This window comes from Pocillopora verrucosa, chromosome 9 (assembly GCF_036669915.1).
Source record: "Pocillopora verrucosa isolate sample1 chromosome 9, ASM3666991v2, whole genome shotgun sequence".
Classification (NCBI taxonomy): Eukaryota; Metazoa; Cnidaria; class Anthozoa; order Scleractinia; family Pocilloporidae; genus Pocillopora; species Pocillopora verrucosa.
Window position 1 is genome coordinate 7,746,272 of NC_089320.1, and position 22,959 is coordinate 7,769,230.

A 22,959-nucleotide genomic window follows, 5' to 3' on the forward strand; every position below is an offset into this window, starting at 1 on the left:
AACTTGCAATATATATGAGAAATTCGACGCCCGCATGTCCATCAATACAAAAAGCATTTTAGCGTGCACTAGTTTAAACGCTTAATTCACTAAATGGGCAGAATCGGCCATCATAGTACCATATAAATAAAACATACTGTCGTCGTAATCCAGTGTGTGTAAAATAACGATGAAACTGAAAACAACAATATTTCTTAGATTACCTCAGTTCCTGAGTTTTAGCAATTGAGTGCCCTCGTAGCACTCGAGTGAAGCAATAATTGAATTAATTCAATTATGAATTCGTTGTGTGCGTGCCATTTCGAACGCCTACTTTTTATATCCATCTTTGAAAGACAAAGATTTATTTCAAGAAAACAATAAAACATGGCAAAATTGCAAAATTAATCACACTAATTCAATTTCATTTAGAAATTGTCAATCAATTAAAAAAACCCAAACTAAAGAATAAATTAAAGAAAAAAATTGCAGGAGACTAGGTCACATCACATTATTCTCAGCCATCGACGATTCTGTCAATTTATTATAAATTTCACTCCTACAATCTCTTTCTACAAAGGCAGAAACGCAACTGATGCAGCGTAAATGTAATGAAGTTTCGCCAATAACATTGGTGTCAGTTGCATGTAAATTTAAACTATAGTCGCTATGCTAATCCGTTAGGTTTTCATTCATTTCATGGTGTAGCAAATTGGTTTTTCCCTCAGATATTGCAAAATTACCAATTTATCTTGTTACGAACTACACCTAATTTCATCAAATTTCATTTTCCATCACCGAAGACCGCCTGTTGGATGGGAAAAGTCAGGTTAGTGAGTTTTTTGTGCGTCAAGTAAAAAACATTTGCGTCCATATATTTTGTCGGTAGTTTTATAGCGCATGTCTCAGAGAAATTGCTCATTACCTTTTTTGTTCTGTTCTTGTTTGTCATGTTTGCGAAATAAAACTTATAGCCTGTAGTATATTTGACTCTAAACTCGAGTTTCAAAAACGGTGCTTTTTCGTGCTAAATCGTTTTATCTAAATTCAGTTCCTCAAAAACTGAAAAGACTCGCTTTACATTATCCTATGATTGTTATCAGTCGACCTCCACAACAAAATAACCTGCTGGTGTTTTTTCTTTGCTGGGACCTCTCTGCCAATCAAATTAGTAGCACTATTGTAAAAAAAGAAATTTCTATCACACTTTCAAAATAAAAATCTCACGATGGCGTATGCTGATGGCGAAAAAATGATTCACCCTTAGTCATCATTTGCCCGTCATTTGTTCAAACACAGCGACAGAAACTTCAGACATGAAAGCCATTTTTAAATTGAAACCCTTGATTCATTATAGCGATTTACTGGATTAGAAGCTATGAATTGTTTTTATGTGTACCATTTCAAATCTCACACAGAAAATAGGAGACCTTGTGAAAAAAGTGAAAATCATAATTGATATTCGTTTAAGATAAATTCTTAGTAAATCCCATCTACTTTCCGGTACAACTCATATGCATCTTTATCCATTAGAATGACGGGTTCCTTGCTTTCGTATTCATTATCACCAAGCTTATAAGAAAGTAGGTTGACAAGATCTCAGCGACAGGTGCATAATTGTAGACCTATGACTAAGGCGCTAATGATAAGTATATTTACTTAGAGAACGACATGCTCTTAAGTTCTTAAAGGGATCCTCATCCTGACTGAATGAAAAAAATATTTGATAAACAGCAAAAGTTAGAACAAAACACCAGTATCACCCTGATCATAATCTTGGAATGAGCATCGGAGGCTATAAAAGAGGGATATACCGTGAAATCACTTTGGATTTCTTTCTTCCATGATACAAAAGAACTGTAAATGAAGATAGTTTCCTTATTGGTTTTCTTGTAAGGCTATCGGTTTTATTGCATTCAATGGCTGCATATCTGTGCTATTTTCACCAGGAAACGTTTTTCAAAACATATATTAATTATCATCTTATTTGCCTCTTGGTGAAATTGTTATCAGATTTACTCATTATAAAAGAATTTCAAATTAAAATAGAATAAAACCTTTAGGGGCTCAACTAGGCTCTCTGAGGCGATCTCAGAATTAAAACCTTCGCTTTCGCTTCCTAAAGCATATTATCTGTGTAGTCTAAACAGATTGGCAGCGGACATCCGCCAAGTGTTTGTTTATCATTTATGCAATTTTCATGATAACCAAAACGAGCTTAGTTTTTATTTTTTATAATTCGGAACTTAAACAAAGTGACGTTGAGAGATCCAATATTCACACTGCGAGCTGAAACATCCGTTTGCATCCATTACAATGAATCGTTCTTTCAGGAATGCTTAATTGCTGGCTCGTAGGATAATGGCTATAATATAAAAGTGAATATTACAACATGGAAAAAAACAAGCGACCTTAATTATTATTCAGGTGCACCCAATATTATTCGCCAAGTTTTCAAAGTAATCTAAATTAAAAGGTGAGCTCCAATAATTTAAAAGGGAAAAAAAAAAGAAATTGTTAAGAGTGAACGCTAGAAACCGAGATGCAGGTACTTCATCGTTAAGCGATCAAGCCATCTCTTCTTTTAACTCTCTATATGTTTAACTAGGATAAATGTTTGTGTTTTGTAGATCAGATAGCTTCTATAGGTTTTTTCTTTTTTAATTAAATGTGCTACCTCAAATATTAGGACAAAAATTGTTTTATCAAATTGTGAACCTTTTGGCCACTCTCGAGTTATCGCCTGATTAACTAGCACGTTGGTATCAGTTAATGCAGAGCAAACAAACGAATTGCAGTCAAGACAACTAATTCAGGTAAGTTCAGCCTTATAGGTGTTGAAAAAAGGATCTGTTCAAATAACATAGATCGCTGGAGTAATTTTGTTTGAAATTGATTCTCTGGTCTTTTTGTAGCAAACTTCGGTCTAATTTACATTTCGCAACCCGTCAACCAAGTCACAACAATGAAAGTTTTCGATTGTTTTTCAATACTGCTGTGTCAGACGGACGAGATTGTAAAACGCACCGATAGATAACAAAGTTTATTGTTATTCTTGTGATTTGGTGCCCGCATCGATACTTGAAGGCAAACAGTATAAATTAAGCTGATTTTTGATATGATAATTAGTTCGCATTATTTTCTTTACTTAATTCCCGGGTACATTTCTTCTGAAGACATCATCAGAAATTGGCGTCAATCACTTCTACCTGTAAGTATCGCTTAATATAGAAAAGGGAAACGATCGAGTGAACGTGGTTCTGGCTAGTCTTTTGAGAAGGCCGTCGGACACTTTTTTCATTTTGATCAATGATAGTTTAAATGCAAAGAAGCGAAAATAAGGACTTGTACATCCTCATCATTGCAGAGTAGACAGCACAAGTTTCAATTCACGATAGCGATTAAGCGTTATTTGTCAACACAGCAATATAGAAATAATTCTCTAGAAATACCTTTTTTGATTTTCAGACCTACAAGGCCAAGGGTTACTAACTCCTCTTCACACCTGCCGTTCTTAGAAACTTTTTAACCGACAAGTTTTCTGAGAAAGGCATCCCAGGCGTTCGTCCTTTTTGACGAAATTAGAACGAGAAGTGTCCAAAAAGCATCCGAATTTTCACAGTTTGTATTGCGCCACATTGCAATGATTTTTTTGGCAAATTCGATTCTCTTTGAAAATTCACGATGGCGTTTATTTCAGATGATGTCAGATTTTAGCAGCATTCATAATTTATCTATTTCAACAAGCAGAAGCTGTCAAAGACTACTCATTTTTATAAAAATGTTGTCAACAAGTTGAAAAATAACGAAGGCCCAAGGATATGATAATTACCATTTCCCTCCGTGCACAGGTGGAATGCGCCTCAATTGTTCGGTAACCACAATATGCAGTCTGCCTGAAACAGCGATTTCCCACGACGATTTTCCCATGTCTTAATATTCAATGATAAACGGTGTTGAAAAAGAATAATTGCATATTCCACAATGGTCATCTGAACATCAGAATCACTGATTCTTTTTTGTATCATTATTAATTTTAATCTTTGGCAACGTCTGAGAGTACAAAAATGCTATCATTTCATGTCCCATCCTGATAGTTGGTCTTGAATACTATCGAGAGAAGACTTATACCTTACACGGAATTTGTTACCAAATGAAGAAAATTAAAGAGGGAAAAGATTTTCAATCGCAACTAAAATAAGTAAGCGCCAGGTCAGGACAGTCTAGGGAGACCTATTATCATTATTCTTTGACAACGTCTGAGAGTACAAAAAAAGCTATCATTTCATATCCTATCCTGGTAGTTGGTTTTGAATACTATCAAGATAAGACTTAAATTTTACATGGAATTAGTTACTAAATGAAGGAAATAAAGGAGTGACAAGAATTTCAAACAAATCTAAAGTTTGTTAATGTATGGCGCCGGCTAAGGAGTCTAACCAAGGGCTGGACTGTCCGTCGGGAAACCTAATCGGCTATCACTTGACAATATAACTCGGTTACTTCCAGGCTGTTTTTTTTATCTTAATTTGAACAACCTGCTTCCAATTTGCATGAAAATGACTTTTAAAACAAATTGTGCCTATGGGGCGTCAAAGTGAAATTGAGAGTGATGTTTCAATTAGCTGCTACCGTTTTTGACTAGTGCATCTATGAAGTTTGATGCTGAATTTATCACTTGATTAAAGCTGTTCGGCCTCAGGAAAACAATTACGACCATGAAAGGAGTAACTGTCGACCACAAACAAACAGTTATGGTCGGTGAATTTAACTATTTGATTTGAGACTTTTCCAATTTAAATCGTTTTCGAAGTTGTACAACATGATATTCTGATAAAACTTGATCATTCCTTAAATCACTGGCATAAGCATTACTCACAAACTTCCTTTCTTTTTTGCAATACGCAATGGAGTTTTCTCTAGTATAAAGTATTTCTGGGTCTGCTCCCAACAAAATATAAATGTCGACGTAAATTTTCTATAAATTTGGAGATCTCCTATCGTTGGATAAAACTCACTGGGTAAAAATAAAAGTTGATAAGCATTGCAAGAGAACAAGACGGTACCACAGCCTTGAGTCACCGTGCTGCAGCAAAGATAAGATATTTACATTAAAACAAACGAAATCATGTAAGGAGAAATGTGTGTAAAACTAATTTAACTAATATATGTTAATACATATCACAAGCAGGGAGCAGAAATGTTTTTCAAGCTAGAAGATTCACTGTTCTTGGTTATTCTTTGGCGAATAAGCTGTTTATACAATATCTTTCGCATCAATTATGAAAGCATTTGTTTTCAAGTCATCATCTCAGCTGTTGTGCCCAGTTGTTGAACCAAGTCGGTGATCCTCTTCTAAAAGCTGTTAATTACTTCTGCCCATAGAAAAAGATGTTATAAGTAGGTAAAAATTTGCTTAAAATCTCGTTTAGAGTAGAAACAAAATCAAATCTAGTGTAGAATCATGCGAATGTAAATGAAAAGGTCACTGAAATTCGATTTTGAAAATTGGTTAGAAAAAGCTGTCATGTAATTCGGAATTCGCCAAGGATCCAGGACTGTGTTGAATCTCAAAACTACTCAAGTTTACTTGAGCAAAGTCATTCATTTTTCAGTGTTATAAAGTTCTGAATAGTCGTCAGCCAAAGAAGTGGTCTTCGAGAGAATCGTAAGAACCATTGATGAGCAAAGTTGAATATATGTCGCCAGGGGCACGTACACGTCGTCATCAATCCTCTTTTTAACAATGTCGACTAAGCTACATTACAGACACTGTCAAGTAATTTTTATGTATTTTCTTGGTGTAAAAACTTTTTAAAGTTAGGTTTGTGATTACTGGAAAACTTGCTTCTTTAGCAGGTCATGTTACAGATTTGACAGCCTCTCAAAATGTCTGACGTTGCCGTGACAATCATTCTCACCTTACTCATCATCGCGGACATCATTGGTAACTGTCTGGTTTGTTTTGTCATAAAGACAAACCAAGATATGAGGTGCGTTGAGCCTGTTCGAAAATAGTTTAAAAACCCTGCAGTTATCATGCTATCTTTTTAATTCGTTTGTTTGTTTTGTTGCTGTTTTTTTTTTTTTTTACCATCCACGATTTTTCCCATCATTTGTTATCACATTTACCCCACAGAACTCCCATCAATTACCTGCTTGTAAACCTGGCCATATCAGACATTACGTTCGCAGTATTTGTGGCACCAAACCATATTTTGAAAAAACTCTTCATCCATCCAGACGGAGCAATTGGTTCAAATATGTGCAAATTTCTAACGAGTGGAAACATGGCCTGGGTGGGTGCAGCTTCATCGTCTGTGACCTTGGTTGTAATAGCAGTTGAACGTTATTACACTGTAATGTGTCCTATAGGTAACACAAGAAAACTAAACAAGCGTACAGTAAAGGTAAGGAAGCATGAAACTGCAGTTTATTATCTCCTACGTTCTCCTTAAAGTCGTTGAATTACTTGCTTCAAGAAATATTTCAGCTAAAAACCCTCAGTTTACAATGCTAAACTGTGTTATCACAGTTTTTTTTGGTTGCTTATCACGCATTTCAGATAATCATTTGTGGATGTTGGATCTTTGCACTGGCTTTAAACTCGCCAATGATCTCAGTGACGACATTCGATGACGAAAGTAGCGACTGCAAGTGGGATTGGCCTGAACAGTGGATGGGTGCGGCAAATGAGACCACGTGGCTTGTACTGTTGGCCTGTATTCCTTTAGCGATAATGACAGGATTATACTCAAGAGTTGTGTACAGTTTATGGTTTAAACGAAATGATGACCAGGAACTCGCCTATCGTCAGAAGGTAAGAACCAGACCAACATGACCATTCAGGGAATTGCAAGAGATCAGCTAGTACACTCCATTTGGGATACTGTACGGAAGATCACCGAGAGTCGCGGTAAAAAAAAAATGAAAATATGCACTTCAACGAAAATTGATCTAAATCTGGCAGGAGCTCGAGTTCCTATGCGATTAAGCATTTGAGAGAAATAATGCCTTTCACGTTTAGCGTCAACATTAACTCTGCACACTCCATCACGTTGAAATTTCCAAATAATTTTGGTAAGAAACTTTTGTAGGAAGATCGACCACTGGATTTGTAATTTGTTTTCTTCTAATTTCTAGGGGGTCCTTAAGGTTAGGAAACGAGTCACTTTGAGTGTGATCACTGTCAGTGCCATATTTGGAATCTGTTGGATTACTGGCCTTCTTATTTACGTCCTGAGTTACTACGACATCTACATATTTGGGGACGCTTCTTACGCCATTTCAGACACTCTGTTCATGTTTAATTCAGCAGTAAATCCTCTTGTTTATTCTCTGCTGAATGAGCGTTTCAAGAGGAAGATCAAGACCATGTTTTGCAGTAAATGTACATCCAGGGTTCATACCTCGAGTGAAAGTGCAAGTATAGAACTACCTAACAACCCGTCCCGTACCAACAACACTGCCGCTGGATATATCGATTAAAAGTTTCAATAACGTGTACACATAAAGAAATATATTAAGGCGCATGCTTGGCAATTATCATGAACGGAAAGTGCTAAGGTTATCACAAAATTATGGTTCCCTTGATCTAGATTTAACCGAATTTTGGAACAGAACATTTTCACTATCTTTATTGCATTTTTATAGTAGATTTATATCTACTCTACCCATTCAGAACATTATGTACTTGCAAGAGAAAATAAGGGGTTTCAAGTAAATTTCACTTGATACTTGATAAGTACATTGACGTTCACCACCTACATGCATGTATCTGTTTAGCTATTCATTCAAAAGTATTTGTTGACGATTTAAGCCTAAAAGTATGAAGTCAATAGACGACAGAAATTAAGACTTGCATTTGAAATGCGTACCTCATAAGATGAAGTGTACACATTTCATTGCAATGGAAGTGTACAGTGGTATATTCTTGCAAGCGAAGGGTTCTTTCCAGAGGGACTCGTGACAATGTATAGACTATATATAAATATTAAACTAACTTGACGATATCAAACATGAAACTCAGTCATCACTGAATATTAACAAGATACTTAAAATTCATATCCAACAACGCGTACTTCAGGTATTTTAATCATTGTGTGAGTTAGAGTCAATAGGGTTTCCGTGAAGTAACATTTATGCGATTTTTTAAATAAGCATAATTCGTGAAACTCTTATTCCATTTTCCATTCATCATAAGAAAGAAATACTCAAATTAAAGACGCATGCTTGATGCGTAAACGACAATTACCAAGCTTGCTACTAAGCTATGGTTCCCTTGATATAATTCATACGCAAATTAATGTAGCACGTTTTTTTGAACGTAACCGTATTTCAAACTATTGTTATAGATTTAACCCATTCTAAAATATCTATGCACGGTGTCTGCCTAGCCTTGGACTTATAGGTTTAAGTTACTTGCAGATGGAACTCATCGCATACATTTAAAAGGATTTTTTACAATCTCTCTAAATACTTCACTGCAATCTTAAAGCTTCTAACAAGCAGAGAGTTCCTTCCAGGGAAGACTCGTGACAACTTGTCGTCTAGGAATGAATAATTAACATGAGAAAATCAAACATGGAACTCGCGCATCAATTATTGTTATATTTATTTTAAGCTATGGTTTTCAAGTTTATGTCCACCCTGGCTAACTCCATCTATTTAAATTATTGTGGCGGTTATAGTCAGTAAGGTTCTCCTGTAGTTCTCAAGATTAGTTTTAATCCGTGAAACACTTATTTCTCTTTACATAATTAATCCTGAACTGTGTTTAGTTAGCTGCCATTATTCCCTGTAATTATGATAACCAAACGTGCGAGGTGTTCCAACTAATAATAACTATTTGAAAACTAAAAGAAAGTAATCGACTCATCATTACTAATTAAGGTGCTTAGTTCAGCCAAACACGACATGTTCCGTGGGTAAAGAACAAAAATACCATATTGACAGTCAAATCCTAAAAGACGTATTAGAGCTTACTGCGAGCATGGAAAGAAAACTTCGACTATCAATCTTACGAAATAGTAAAATAAACAAAAAATTTCCTTTGCCAATATAAATTGAATTATTCATAAAAGCTTCATAAAAAATGAACTTTTGAAAGCATTCCTGTTTTATCATTAACCGCAACAACTTCAAATAGTTTTTTTTTTTCGAGATTGCTTACAGTGGGCCAGAAATATTTCATCGTTTTTGACGGACATCAATATGAATAGTTTCAGAATAAGGTACCAGATGGTCCAAGGGTAATTAAATGTGAGTCTTCTGCTCTCATGAATATTACATAACAATTAGATGTTTTTCGGTTTTCAAAGTAGTGTAATCGTTGGAACGTGACTAATTATCATAGGCATTGCTATCTTTCACAAGAGGAAGGGATTGATGCATGACAAAAGGTAGGGTTTGAAAAGGAGATAAGACATTACTTCAGCATTTACTTCAGTTCGTAAGAGAGATGTTTTACCTGTATTTGTAGACTACATAAAGTGAAATTATAGACAAGCCCAAGGACCAAATCAGAAACGGTCGCGTTCCGTTTCCATGTCGCCTCACATAAAACCTCCTTAGAGAGTTGGGATTCCCGCGAACGCCATTTCAACGCCATTTAGCTCGGAGTTTCTTGTTTTTAATCATCTGTTAAAAATCGTTTCTAAACTACAAGATGTTACTGAAATGACATCTAGAAAAAGAAGAAAAGAAATGGTTCTAGAAAAATTTTGATTTATTTAAATTTTCATCAGAGAAAATGGCCCGGATAAGCAGTGACTCCAACTGTTCTGAGGCTGCCCGTCAAAATGTGACCTTCATTAGTTTATTACCTTCTAATAGCCGAATAAATGTTTTTAAAAAATCCTCTTTCAATTTTCATTTATATTATTATTGTTTGGGAATTTTACAGTTACTACCCTATCCTGCGAATCTTTATCGATGTTGTTTATTATGAAATTAAAGACAAAACAATTTCTTTTCGATAGCGGGTCAATTAAGGTCGTTTTTGTCATATTAAACAGCTAATTTTTAACTTTGAGTGGCATAAATACACCGAAAATTGTACAGCGTTTGGGCAAAGATTGTACACCAAATTAATGATGGGAACAAAAATTTCAAATGATACGTGGAAATTACGAGTTAAATCGTTTGACAGGTGGCGTAAAAATATTTCTTTTGTCATTGACAGTTTCTAATAATGTCCGAACCAGCTGAAATTGCCGTAACATCGATACTGGCCCTACTCATCATTGCGAACATCATTGGTAACTGTCTAGTTTGTCTCGTCATAAAGAAATATAGAGATATGAGGTGCGTTAAATATCTTTAAAGTAATTCTCTTAGAGAACCGAGCCTTAAGCCGATAATTTCTTCATAAGACCCGATCTAAAAAAGATAAGTTACTCCACGGCAGACCAGATATAACTGGATACAAACTTGGAAACCTTCTTAATTAAAGACTGGCAGAGAGTTGCCAGCAAATCCTCATACTTGACTGGGGCAGTATTGTATTTTTGAGGTTCTTGCCATGTTTTCAGCGAATTTTTGCAGCAGTCTCAACCGCGTGTGGATCATGCTATATAGTAAAATATTTGAATGCCATTGCAATTTAATCAAACAAAGACTGGTGACTCGATCGCTTTCAGTATCTTTTTTGGGTGCGTAAGGATCGTCATCAGATTTGCTGACATCAAGCGTACCTAAAGTACGTTGAGAGAAGCATGTAAGCATTGAGAAGCAACATTTTCTTGTCGTCGGCTGCATTGTGCACTAATTAAGACCTACCTGCTCATGTTTTCAATGCATAATTAGCATCTATTCCGCAGGACTCCCATCAACTACCTACTGGCCAACCTTGCGGCCTCTGACATCGTGTTTGCGCTTTTCATAGCACCAAATCATGTTTTGAAAAAATCGTTCAATCATCCAGACAACACCATTGGATCAGTCTTGTGTAAGGTTCTCACTGGCGGTAATGTGGCATGGATTGGAGTAGCATCGTCTGCTTTGACCCTCGTTGTCATATCAGTTGAACGCTTCTATACTGTCACGAGTCCTGTTAGTAGCAATGCAAAACTAACCATGCGGAAAGTAAAGGTGCGTCAACACAATTTTATGTGACAAAGCAGCATCAAAATACAGTTTTGATTTCCTATTTGTCTATCTAATTTGTGCTTAAATCACGTAGTTAATGAAATGCTCCTAGTCTTAATGAGAATGCAGCTTTCTAACAGTAGTCTGTGGATTAATTTCAGACGATTATTCCCGCTTGTTGGAGCATTGGAGCACTTTTCAGTATACCAATCTTCCTGGTTACGACTTATGATAAAACAACTGGCAAATGTAAGTGGAATTGGCACGAGCAATGGATGGGTGCAGTGTACGACACCATCTGGCTGGTACTGTTGGCTCTAATTCCTCTGTTAGTGATGACTGGTTTATATTCAAAAGTTGTTTACATGTTGTGGTTCAAACGAAACGAAGAAAATGAACTCGCCTTTCAACAGAAGGTAGGACTCTGGGCTAAATGGATCTAATGTTAATTTTTACTCTTTGTCGTGTTAATGCAAGTTAACAGAGTTATTGTTCTGAGGTGCGAGGTTACTCTTTGGTGAGCATGTAATTAATTGACACCAGCGTGTTAAAATGCAAAACTGGACATGATTTACACCGCGAGGCAAGAAATTAATCCTAAAGGCAGCCGGGAAAGGCTCATCATCGCTGCAACAGAATTGTTATGACAACTAGGTAGGTTTGGCAAAGTTTGTTTTGATCCTAAGGATCCCCCAGGAGCTTAAAATCCTGCCAGCCCGTAAGTCATCGCACTTTGAGTTTTATTCTTGCTTTCTTTTTTGCAGGGAGTCCTTAAGGTGAGGAAGCGTGTAACATTGAGTATGATCACTGTCAGCGCCATATTTGGAGCTTGTTGGATCACAGGACTGCTGGCTTACATCTTAAGCCACCTTGACATCTTCATATTTGGCTCAGTCTCATACGTCGTTTCTGACACTTTGTTCATGTTCAACTCTGCTATCAACCCTTACATTTATGCACTGCTGAATGAGCGTTTCAGGCAAAAGCTCAGGTTATTGTGCTCTGCTAACCGCACTCCTAGGGTATATAATTCAAGCTAGCCTGGCATTGCGCGCACTACTAACACCTCCAACAAGGAAAACACTTTGGCATTTTCACAGAGTAAACGTAGTGGTCGCATGTTAAAATGGAGCTCGAAAGTAACAGAGAAGCAACATGTAAAACAGGAAAAACACCAACTGACTCCCACAAGCCCGTAATATTACACAGGAATATAACGAGTGGTGACATAAAAGGAGGGAAATGTGGAAATTTTCTTCCGTTATTATTTTAAATTTTGATTTTTCTTCCTCTTCCTCTTCCTCTTCCTCTTCCTCTTCCTCTTCCTCTTCCTCTTCCTCTTCCTCTTCCTCTTCCTCTTCCTCTTCCTCTTCCTCTTCCTCTTCCTCTTCCTCTTTACTACTTCATTTTGTATTCACGCTTGGCGCACGCAATTTTACCATATTAGATAATCACGCTAAATGACTCTAAACCTTGATACTGGAAAACTGACCCGGACACTTTCGCGTGCTTTTGTTGTTTTGTTTTTCAGAGTTGGTTTTTAGCTTTTTTTTAGCTTTCTTTCACCCAAATTTTCTACCCCGTTATTTTGGAATCTCGGAATCTATGTTTGAGCCAAATGCTGTGGTTAATTTAACAAGTTCTATATATATATATATATATTTTTTACGGAGTTTGGACTCTCACCTTCTTTTTTTTTGTAAAAATGTTTTTAAAAGAAAGTTTGGATGTGTTGGCGCTTTGATGTTTGATATACGTCCCTTTACAAAATGTTTCAGGTCTGACGTTATCTGATGATGAGAAATAGTGAGATTAAAACATGACGTTTCGGCGAAGACATGTCACCATTACCAAATGTAAAATTATTTTAACTTCAGTGATGTTATAGAAAGTAAGAAAAGTGTGAAAAAAAATTAGACTAAAGGAGATAGAGTTAAACAAAAGAATGTACATAATTAAATGAATAGTTTCGCTGAAATGCCTTGCCGACACCGTGCGCAGACAACTTGGAGACCTTGGAAAGAAAATCGACCGTGTACTACAACTAGTTTTCACAGTAGGAAAATCGCGAAAGGTTTAAAAGTCACGGAAACAAAAAAGCCCTCACTGATAAACCAACAATGCGTTGTGTATGAATTTGAAGGTAATTCGTGTGATGCGGATTATATAGGCTACACGAACTGTCACCTCCACCTTCGCATTTTCCGTTATCGGTAAACATCTTAAGGACGAATACAATCAAAGACCGAACAATCTTCACGAGCAATTTGCCATCCTAAAGAAATGCCGCGGAAAGTTTGAGCGCCTTATTTATGAAACGCTTTTAATAAGGAAAAAGAGACCGACTCTGAACATTCATTAGTCCATCTCATTTTATTGTAATGGAGATTCACACTTTCCTTACTTAATAAAACGTCACTGAACTTAAAATAATTTTACATTTAATAATGATGACATGTCGCCGAAACGTCATGTTATGAAATGTTTTTCTTGATCTTTCGTTATCAGAATATCTGATGAGTTGTAAAATTAACATAATAGTTACAAGGATAAACAAAGATGGTTTTAGAAGGAATCAGGCGAAGCGCTGATATGCTTTCAGGGATAACATCGGACAAGACTAAAAATAAAGCTTGCATTCGGCTTAAATTGAGAAAACGTTAGATTTACGTTATTTCTGAAAATAATCATCATGACGGTGCATGCTTACTATGAGGTCAAAGAGCTGACCAACTCTTGTAACATGCTAGCTCTAAGACATATCTCCGTTTTGTATTAGCTAAATGTTTTTGAGCTTAAAATTAGCAAAGATGCGCTGAATGACTAAAGATACCCCGAACAAGGTTTTTTCTCAACAAATGTAAACAGTTTTCTATATTTAATTTGCATTTAACAAATAGAATAGCTGAGTGGCAAAGCAAAGAGCCTCAGACTTACTGACATTCTGTTTCTGCTTCTGAATAATGAATTTGTCAGGTTCATGATGCATTGTTCAGAGAAGGCGGGGAGAATATTTCCTTAATTATACGGCAAGCTACCAGCTGATTGAAAACACCAGAGATAAATGAAGACACGTAGGAAAGGTGACAAGAATATTAAAATAGAACATATCAGTAAGGAAAAAGTTGCATTTGGTTAATCATTTGCCTTTATGAAACAGCCACGCTTTGTTCGATTTACAAGAAGTCGGAAATTGTTAGAATAATTTTGATGCCTCAGACACCAGGTACAGGAGCCCAATGAACTCCTGCCCTGGTACCATTATTTTCAAGTGAAAACTGGTAAGCACTATAGATGATAGAAAAAGATTCCCTTCGTAATATGCCTGTTAACACAGAAGGTAAGAAACAAATATTCAAGACAAAAACTGAAATAATTTTCCTCTCACATCTTTTTAAAAAAAATGTGTTCATGTGAAAAATTTAGTTAAAAAAATTTGTCTAAAGAATCAGACTGGGAGCCAACTCAATAGATCTAAAATTCTATCATGATACATCACGATTAACTTTTTACTCGAAAGGAAGATTAAGTACATCTACAGACCTGCAAATTGCCACAGCCTTTCATGACGATTATTTTAGCCAACTAATTTAAGTCATTCAAAACATGAAGTACAAAAGATAGATCAAATTGCGGCGTAACAAGCAAGGAGCTGTTTCACAGTGGAAAGTTAGGAAGCGGAAAGGATGAAGTATTTAAATAATTATTTTCTCTAAATAGCGGGTGCTCACATTCACGGAGCTTTTCAACTGTTCCCTTTTAGTCACAAATCGATGTCACATCATGGCTCAAACCCCCCCCCCCCCTTCCTTTACTTAAGAACTTTTGGAAAATTCAGATATTTTAACCAAAATTTGTAAACAACAAACATGACAGATTGTCTGCAGTAATAGTTGCAAGACTCAAAATCCATCAAGAACGAGTTTGGAAATGTGAAAGCAGCAGGCTTGGATTATCCTTTCAACTTAAAATTATTCAGCATTAAATTACAAATGCTTCGTCCTCATGCGTTTGCGCTTTGACCTCGGATGTCATTTTTCATTTGTCCAAGTACACAATATTTTCTGTAGCTTGATAAGTGTCTTAATTTCTGGGGCAATTTCCGGAACTCGTATATGTTTTCCAATTTTAATGGTAATCCCGCCTTTCGTTGGGTTAAATATTTGAAAGCCAGTTTCAGCTGTGTGGCTGTTTAATTGGTATGGAGAGAAATCTCTGTGGATGTTCAGTTGGTAACTGCATGGAAGAAATTGTACAAAAGTACAAGGGCAAAATTCTTAAAGCTGAGCACTGATAATGTTCATGTTTTTCTTTTTTGATCAGCGGAACGGCAACGTTTTGTTATCGTGTTGGTGTCCTTACGCCTTATCTATTGATGTACCTGGTCTGTAGATCTATTTTTCTCGAGTTCATTTTAACCATCACCGTTGTAGTCGTTGGTTTCATCTCTTCACAAGGTTTCTATTGACAGAATAATTCAAGTTTCACAGTTTCGAAAGGTAAGGCGTGTTGTGAAATTTATTGCAATTTTTATCCATGCCAATTTTAAGCTGTATGTGGTAGGGACAAACACAGGCAGCAAGTCTGTCAATATTTAACAATAAGGCATTACGGTTTGTCTTCTCTTTATTACAAAAGAACAAAATGAGCCGAAATACAGATTATAGCCTCGTTCACCATTACTATGTTGCAGGATTCTGCGTTTACTCAGATCTGATCGACTAAAATAAGACGAGAGGAGAACTAACAATTTCAACCATAACACGTCAGAAATCCTTTTACGTTCGCAAGGCTAATAATTACTCTTCCGAATTTTAAATTGCCGCAGCTCGTCATGATGATTTTCTTTCCAATTAGTACATCTCATTGAAAACATGAATTACAAAGGATTTATCAAACTGGGACGTAACAAACTAGGAGTTTTTCACAGTGAGAGTTTTAGAAGCGGATATAATGTAGTACTGAGATAATTGCAAACCAAAAATAGAGCCTCAATGGAATCCTTTACATTTCTCTGCTCAGGAAAAAAAAGGCCCAGAAGCCATTGACGTTTCCTCGATACATCAAACGAGTTGGGTAAGGGCATGTCATTGAAAAACCATATTTCGAACAGAACCATACGATTATTTATTTAGCTAAAAGCATACATACCTTATTATTTTTCAAGCCTCTTGTCATGCCTGAGTCAGCCGACGTTGCGGTGACAACCATGTTAGCCCTACTAATAATAGCGGACATCAGTGGAAACTGTCTGGTTTGTTTGGTTATAAAGAAAAATAAAGATATGAGGTGAGTTGACGCTGAAGTCTGACTATGACAAGATAAAATAGCCAATTTTGTTGTCAAACGTAGGCTATGCACGCAACAAAAGATAAAAGAAATTTTGTATTCTTATTGGCTACAGATTCAATAATAATACAAGAAATCAAGCGAAGAATCTTGTAGGGCAATATTTCTCGCTTTAATCCCACAAGTAAAAAATGCTTGAATCGGTTATGAAATTTCAGAGGTTCGTGGCAAGTTTTTCTGTGATCAAACTATGTAAATGTAAAGAAAACGAAGATCGTCATATTTCGTGCTTTGTTCCTCCGCCATATCGCAGATCGGCAATTTATCGCACATTTTAGAGACATGTCAAAAACGACAATTCGACGTGGTATCGAAGTTTTCGTGCAATATCTTGCAGATATAACTTTCCTGCGAAATGTCACGATAGTCATTTCTCGTTGATCGAAAGTTGTGATATCATCACCATATATCGTTCCGGCGGAAAATTACCAACGGGATCTCCCGCAGCGAGAGATAGACATCCTCAATTGTATCTCTGAAAAATATGACCACAAGATACTTTTGACTGCATAATCACCTCAGGTTGAGTTTTATAAAATGCTACCCCTGCGGCTTATTCCATGCATTGGGAATTCTGTACACGTAAATTAAAGTTACTTACGGAGGAAAGCTCATCAAAATCACAAAGAAGTTGAGAAAGAAACTCTAACAATGTGAAGACATGCATGTTCAATATTAAAAGAAGTTAACAAAAACCATCTTTTAATTGCAGTGTCTGTCCTACCAGGACTGATTTAGTGGCACAAAGAAAACACCGTGACTAGGCGGCTTCTTTGATTAACTAATATCGTTTGCTGTGCGTCTAGGCGAGACTGATGTACTTCCTCCCGGTTTTTTAAGCGCTCACTTCGCTTTTCTTCATTTTTTCAAGAAATAGTCACAAAAATATTATGAGTTCTATGCGCAGTTTGGGTCGTTTAATAACTGTTCATGTTATAAACATGAAAAAAAACACTGCGGGTTTTGAGAGAGGTGAACCCAAGTCTATTTTTATTGACTTTTTCGTATTCAATAAGGTAGAATTTTTAAAAGTGACGTTGTTCTGTAGCACTTTATAATGAAATGGTCGCATTTTCTAATAAAAAAAGCTGTCGCACTTCGTAATAAAAAAGCTGTCGCACTTCGTAATAAAAAAGCTGTGGCACTTTGTAATAAAAAAGCTGTCGTACTTTGTATTAAAATGAGATGTCGCACCTTTTAACACTTCGCGCTTCTTAAAAATAAACTTGATGTAGATGTTCAGAGGACAGGTAGATCCATTGATAGCTGTTAATTCTGTATATGATAATAATTATAATAATATTGATAATAATAACAATAGGGATGTTGATAATGATGAGAATGAAAATAATGATAATGTGGAAACACCAGCGGCTATGTTTCGGCTTCAAGATGTTCCTGGGTAAGTGCAGTTATACACAGTATCTAAACGGACGATCTCCAGACCTCAAGATAGTTGTTACGAGAAAATATACTGATTTTTCCGTGTGTTTGTTTGGAACACATTTATTCGTAAACTTCTCACATTTAACCATTTCCAATTTATTCGAGCTCATTCAAGTTCTTTTATTTTAGTAAATAAAAGAAAAAAATATATTAAAAAAAATATCACAGTAGCCGTTGGAATAGATTTTGCTTGTTACACGCTTTCACTATGCACCTGCATGTGGTTACTTTTGTTCATCATTACTTGTGAAATTTTAGGTAAATATAAGTGTTAATGAATGATACACGACGGCGTGACGATTACACAGACGACCGCGTGACGATTACTAGCTTAGGTTTTACTCTGGCACGATATATGTTAGAGTGCTCTACGAATAAAGTCTGCAGTGGAACCAAAACGCTGTCTTATCCTTGACGTCCGTATAAGCTCGCTTGAAGTAGATCTCCGTGTGCTAGGATATCGTGACGAGTTTCAGTTCTCGTAAGCGGAGTGGTCTCTATTAAGTTAATTTCCCCCGTTTTGTACGTTTCCCGCGAAGTCCAGTTAAGTGCGCGAAAACCTATCGTCACATAGTGTCCATCATGAAAGCGAAAGTCTTTGTCCTTAAGACGAGAGTTGACTGCTTGACTCCAACTCAAAACAATCAGATAATTTCAATAGCACGAGAAATGAAGAACTCCAGTTTCGTGACATGACTGAACACGTTACGACCTAGAGACACCTCATTAGCACATAGAACCTGATAACATAATACAATGGCTATTATTATGGACTTTCGCTCCACCATCTTGAGGTCACGAGGTCGTCCGCATAAATGGAGCTGATACTGCACTTCCCAAGGGAGATCTTGAAGCCGGAACACCGCAGCTGGTGTCTTCGTTAAGGAACAAATTATCATTACTGTCATGATTACAATTATTACCATTATTATCATTATTTTCATTCTCTTTCCTTCAACACAAAGTGCAATGGTTCGAAATGGTCTCTTCTTACTAAGTGAGACAATTTTTAAGTCCTAGTGTGACGTGACAATTGTATCACAAAGTGCGACAGAACAGACGTCAAGTTATTGTCTACGTATTTGATTCACACGCACAGAGGCAAGCGACTGGTTGTTTTAGAATACACTAAAATAGTGAGATATTATTGAACAAATAGACAACTTTAACTCATTTATTACTGCAACGATTCCCAAATTATTTTGTGGGAAAATCCCGCGCGAGATGAAGGAGGCGAATGGCAAAGATATTGTGAGTTTCAGTAGCCAATCAGAGCGCGCCTACGACGCAATCCTCTGTTTTAGTATATACTAATTAACAACTATTCCTCAAAGTTGAGGTAGCTTGTGATGGATATTTATCGAACTTAGAAGTGGCGAGGTAAACATGCTACTAGCATGGGAAGATGATTTCAGTAACTCATTTATTCCTGCAACGATTACAATATTTCGGGCGCGAATCCCTCGTGCGTTGCTTGGAGGTGAATTGCTAACAGTCAGTCATGACATTTACTGAAATAAGTTTGATCTTAAATTCATAGGACTCCCTTCAATTACCTACTTGTGAACTTAGCTGTATCAGACATTATGTTTGCCACCTTCATAGCACCAAATCATGTCTTTGAGGACAGCTTCACTCATCCAAAAGGAACTACGGGCTTGGTTGTGTGCCTGGTAATAACAGCTGGAAACGTGGCTTGGATCGGTGCAGCTTCATCGTCCGTGACTCTTACTGCCATCGCAGTTGAACGCTACTATACTGTTACTAGTCCTGATGGTAGTAATGGAAAACTCACCAAAAAAAAGCTTAAGGTGAGGAAATTATGATGTTTACTTTGTAACTTTCAACTGCCGTTAAGGATCAGCAGAAAATCATTAGATACGGGAGCTTGTCAGAAAATTTTTGTAGAAAAACTGAGGTCAAGAAAATCTTCCATACTCTCTGCTCCCAAACAATGACAAGCTTACCTCTTTTTGTTTGCGGGGTAATTTAGGGACTAAGGAGTGTTACTGCTAATTATATCATTCTCACAGTATTTCTATCGATTATAATCTAAGCGTTTTTGTTTTAGGCGATTATTTCTGGGTGTTGGATCTTCTCAGTGGCTTTAAACATGCCACTTTTTCTAGCAACAAGATTTGATTCATCAAGCAGTGACTGCAAGTGGATTTGGCCTGAAAAGTGGATCGGTGCAGCATACGACTCTGTATGGCTTGTACTATTGGCTATAATTCCTCTGACAGTGATGACTGGTTTATATTCAAAGGTCGTTTACATGTTGTGGTTCAAACGTAATGAGGAAAATGAAGTCGCTCATCAACAGAAGGTAGGATTCGATGGGATGTTCTGTGACTTGTTATATGACAACCTAAAGTGCAGGGGAAACGCATTTCCACGGGTTCTTTCCTAAGGTAGACGACGACACCATTGATACATTTTGCTTTTTATCACGAAATAAATTTTTTATCATGAAAACAAACATAAAAAAAACAGATTCTATGCCACAGAAGACAGTAAGTCACAGTAATAAGTCACAGAGGACGTAAAAATGTGGTAAGAACATCAGTGATACACTCGGTTGCGCCACGAGCCACTTTTTTGTTCTTAACACATTTTGACGCAGTTTGTGATCTATCAAGAGAATATAAAGTTTATATTCTCTTGGATGTAATAATGAGGAGGCGTATGGCGACATGAAATCTATTTCATAAGAGACCAAGACAGAATTTCTCCTTACAGTATCAATACAATATCAAGCAGGCAAGTGATGAGAATAAAGAAAAATATTATCTTAGGGATTAGGAGTTGATCCAATACCAAACTCTCCAAACTATCATCACAAATACTATATGGCAGACAGTACGGAGAATTATTAATGAGATCTTGGGAGTTTAAGGGTTAATGGAATTTCTGATCCTCGAGATAAGTACAAGCGCTGGCTAGTTTTTTTTTCCACGTTTGGTTGGTGAACTGGGTAGATTTACATATTCATGCCTCACTCGCAAATTTTTTCTTCCTTTTTCTTGTTTTCCAGGGAGTCCTGAAGGTCAGGAAGCGAGTAACGTTAAGTGTAATCACTGTCAGTGCCATATTTGGAGCTTGTTGGATCACAGGATTGCTGATTTACATCCTTAGCTACCTTGACATCCTCTTGTTTGGTTCAATCTCATACGTTCTTTCTGACACTTTGTTTATGATCAACTCTGCCATCAACCCTTTTGTTTATGCTCTGCTGAATGAGCGTTTCAGGCATAAGATCAAAATTTTATGCCGTACTCGCCGAATTTCTAGGGTACATACCTCAAGCAAGCATGGAATAGGGCCTCAAAACAACACCTCTCCCGTAACTGACACTGTAAATGTTCAATGAAATAATGCCACAGGTCCGATGGATAACAACAGACGATTGGTACGAGAAAAAGTTCCCCAGATGCATGTGCAAGGAGAGTTGGAGCATGGTCGTCGAGACTAACTAAGAGTTTCGAGGCAAAAGTAGCTGCGGGCAATAACGCCTGCGTAAAATACTGCAAATGTCACACTGTGAGACACTGTGACAATTAAGCTTGTGTTCGACAGAAACTGACTGGCAGCGCCGCACCTATGAAAAAATTTTTAGCGTTGACGTAAACGGCCATGCATCAAACTACCCACAACCACTGTACAATTAACTTTGAATCGTTAGTTTTTGCACGTGATCTATGCGTTGAATGAACGAAAGCAAACTTTTTCTTCGCCTGAACTAATAGAGACTAATGGAAGTCAGAGCTTGAATTTATTCACCCCAACAAGTTCAAATATTTTAAATGAACGGACTGTGAACGGTTTACCTGAGAAGGCTGAGAATTAGGAACTCTGAACTAAGAATACTTTCCACGTACGATTCAATGCGACGTATTCGCGGCTTAGATTTCCTTAATGATAAAATTAATCAGTTGTGTATGCTTTTGATTCTACGTATGACAAACTTTCGGAGTTTCTTCGCTTTTAAAAAGGATAATCGGAGCTCTTGGCAATCGTTGAAAGTATCACCGAAAAATATCGCGTAATGAATGCGAAAGCGATCTTAAAAAAATAAGAATAGGGCTTGAATAAAAGAAACGTGGGCGGATCAAGAGAGTTCCTAAGCAGAGCCTGGTTGTTCAAAGAGCGGATGACGCTGTTCAATGAACAAATCACTATCCAGCAGTTATATAGGTGCCAACAACCCATACGGCACTATCCACCGGATAGAAATTAATCTAATTTAATTATTAATCTGGAAAGAGTTTCCTTCCTTAAAACTACCAGGGCAAGAACAATAGCCCAGCACGTGTGTTTAAAAATATTTTGCAGTTATCAGCCGTCCTCAGGAAAACAACAAAGTGAAATCACCAGAATCAGAATGGCGAGAGAATGCAAAACCCGAGGATAATTATTTACGTTTCTATCTAGAACTCAGCGCTGTTCACATATGGTATGCCAAAGTTGAGGTAAAGAGCCGTTTGAGACGGAAAGCAGCCCTAGCCATTTCTGGAATTCTGAAAAAAAAAATCCTTATTCATTTGTTATCCGTTTTCCTCAGCTTTGTCTTCCTGTCTATTGAAAAGGTCCCTGAATGCCCTCAATGATAGGTGCTTCTGACAATAGTAAGCTCACGATCTGACAATAGCTAATGTGCTTGTCAGAAAACCATACGCTAAAAATTATAAAAGCAATGCCTTTTGTTCCAACCAACTACAACCACAACGACTGTTAGTTTGTGGCTTTGAAGTTCGTTTGTGTCCCTAAATCTCGTTCTCAGTTCATAATTGACCGTTCATAATCTTATATTTATTTCTTAAAAGTGTTCCTGGTTTTCTGAGTCTCAGAATAATGCAATGCCATATCGAGTGCAATACCAGAACAAAGGCCAAAATCACACGATAGTCATCCAATCTTTTGTACTTCTACTTACCTGGTTCACAGAAGCGAAGAAAACGCAAACGGAGTAATAAAAGGTACAACTCAGCGAGAGATGCACACACTTAAGATTATTGAGTGACCCTGTAAGGTTGATAACTGGGTAACTCTGTAAGGTGGACCACTGAGTGACCTTATAAGATGGATCACCGGTTGACC

The 22,959-nt window shown here is 36.9% G+C and overlaps 2 protein-coding genes across 3 annotated transcripts; both read left to right on the forward strand.

Annotated features, from left to right (window-relative positions):
- Nucleotides 1-496: 496 nt before the first annotated feature.
- LOC131784690 (QRFP-like peptide receptor) lies at nucleotides 497-8,868 on the forward strand. 2 transcript variants are annotated; one of them, XM_059101514.2, is made up of 5 exons: nucleotides 497-808; nucleotides 5,836-5,972; nucleotides 6,119-6,389; nucleotides 6,545-6,799; nucleotides 7,123-8,868. In XM_059101514.2, the coding sequence occupies exons 2-5, from the start codon at nucleotides 5,869-5,871 to the stop codon at nucleotides 7,465-7,467; spliced, it is 975 nt and encodes a 324-aa protein (XP_058957497.2). In that variant the 5' UTR covers nucleotides 497-808; nucleotides 5,836-5,868; the 3' UTR covers nucleotides 7,468-8,868. The 2 variants fall into 2 exon arrangements, with proteins under 2 accessions (XP_058957497.2, XP_058957496.2); XM_059101513.2 differs by having other exon boundaries at nucleotides 5,839-5,972.
- Nucleotides 8,869-9,360: 492 nt separating this feature from the next.
- Nucleotides 9,361-21,987, forward strand: LOC131784693 (uncharacterized). Its single transcript, XM_066171969.1, has 10 exons — nucleotides 9,361-9,380; nucleotides 10,163-10,284; nucleotides 10,800-11,070; nucleotides 11,229-11,483; nucleotides 11,832-12,102; nucleotides 16,055-16,143; nucleotides 16,235-16,356; nucleotides 19,403-19,673; nucleotides 19,934-20,188; nucleotides 20,897-21,987. The coding sequence occupies exons 2-10, from the start codon at nucleotides 10,172-10,174 to the stop codon at nucleotides 21,230-21,232; spliced, it is 1,983 nt and encodes a 660-aa protein (XP_066028066.1). The 5' UTR covers nucleotides 9,361-9,380; nucleotides 10,163-10,171; the 3' UTR covers nucleotides 21,233-21,987.
- Nucleotides 21,988-22,959: the final 972 nt, after the last annotated feature.

What these genes read in the sequence shown, in the direction of transcription:
- LOC131784690 (XM_059101514.2), top strand. Translation starts at nt 5,869, where the DNA reads ATGTCTGACGTTGCCGTGACAATCATTCTCACCTTACTCATCATCGCG. An exon ending in AAGACAAACCAAGATATGAG is followed by an intron (nt 5,973 to 6,118) that starts GTGCGTTGAGCC and finishes TTTACCCCACAG; the next exon opens with AACTCCCATCAATTACCTGC. An exon ending in TAAACAAGCGTACAGTAAAG is followed by an intron (nt 6,390 to 6,544) that starts GTAAGGAAGCAT and finishes CACGCATTTCAG; the next exon opens with ATAATCATTTGTGGATGTTG.
- LOC131784693 (XM_066171969.1), top strand. Translation starts at nt 10,172, where the DNA reads ATGTCCGAACCAGCTGAAATTGCCGTAACATCGATACTGGCCCTACTC. An exon ending in TCCTAGGGTATATAATTCAA is followed by an intron (nt 12,103 to 16,054) that starts GCTAGCCTGGCA and finishes AACCAAAAATAG; the next exon opens with AGCCTCAATGGAATCCTTTA. An exon ending in CGATACATCAAACGAGTTGG is followed by an intron (nt 16,144 to 16,234) that starts GTAAGGGCATGT and finishes TTATTTTTCAAG; the next exon opens with CCTCTTGTCATGCCTGAGTC.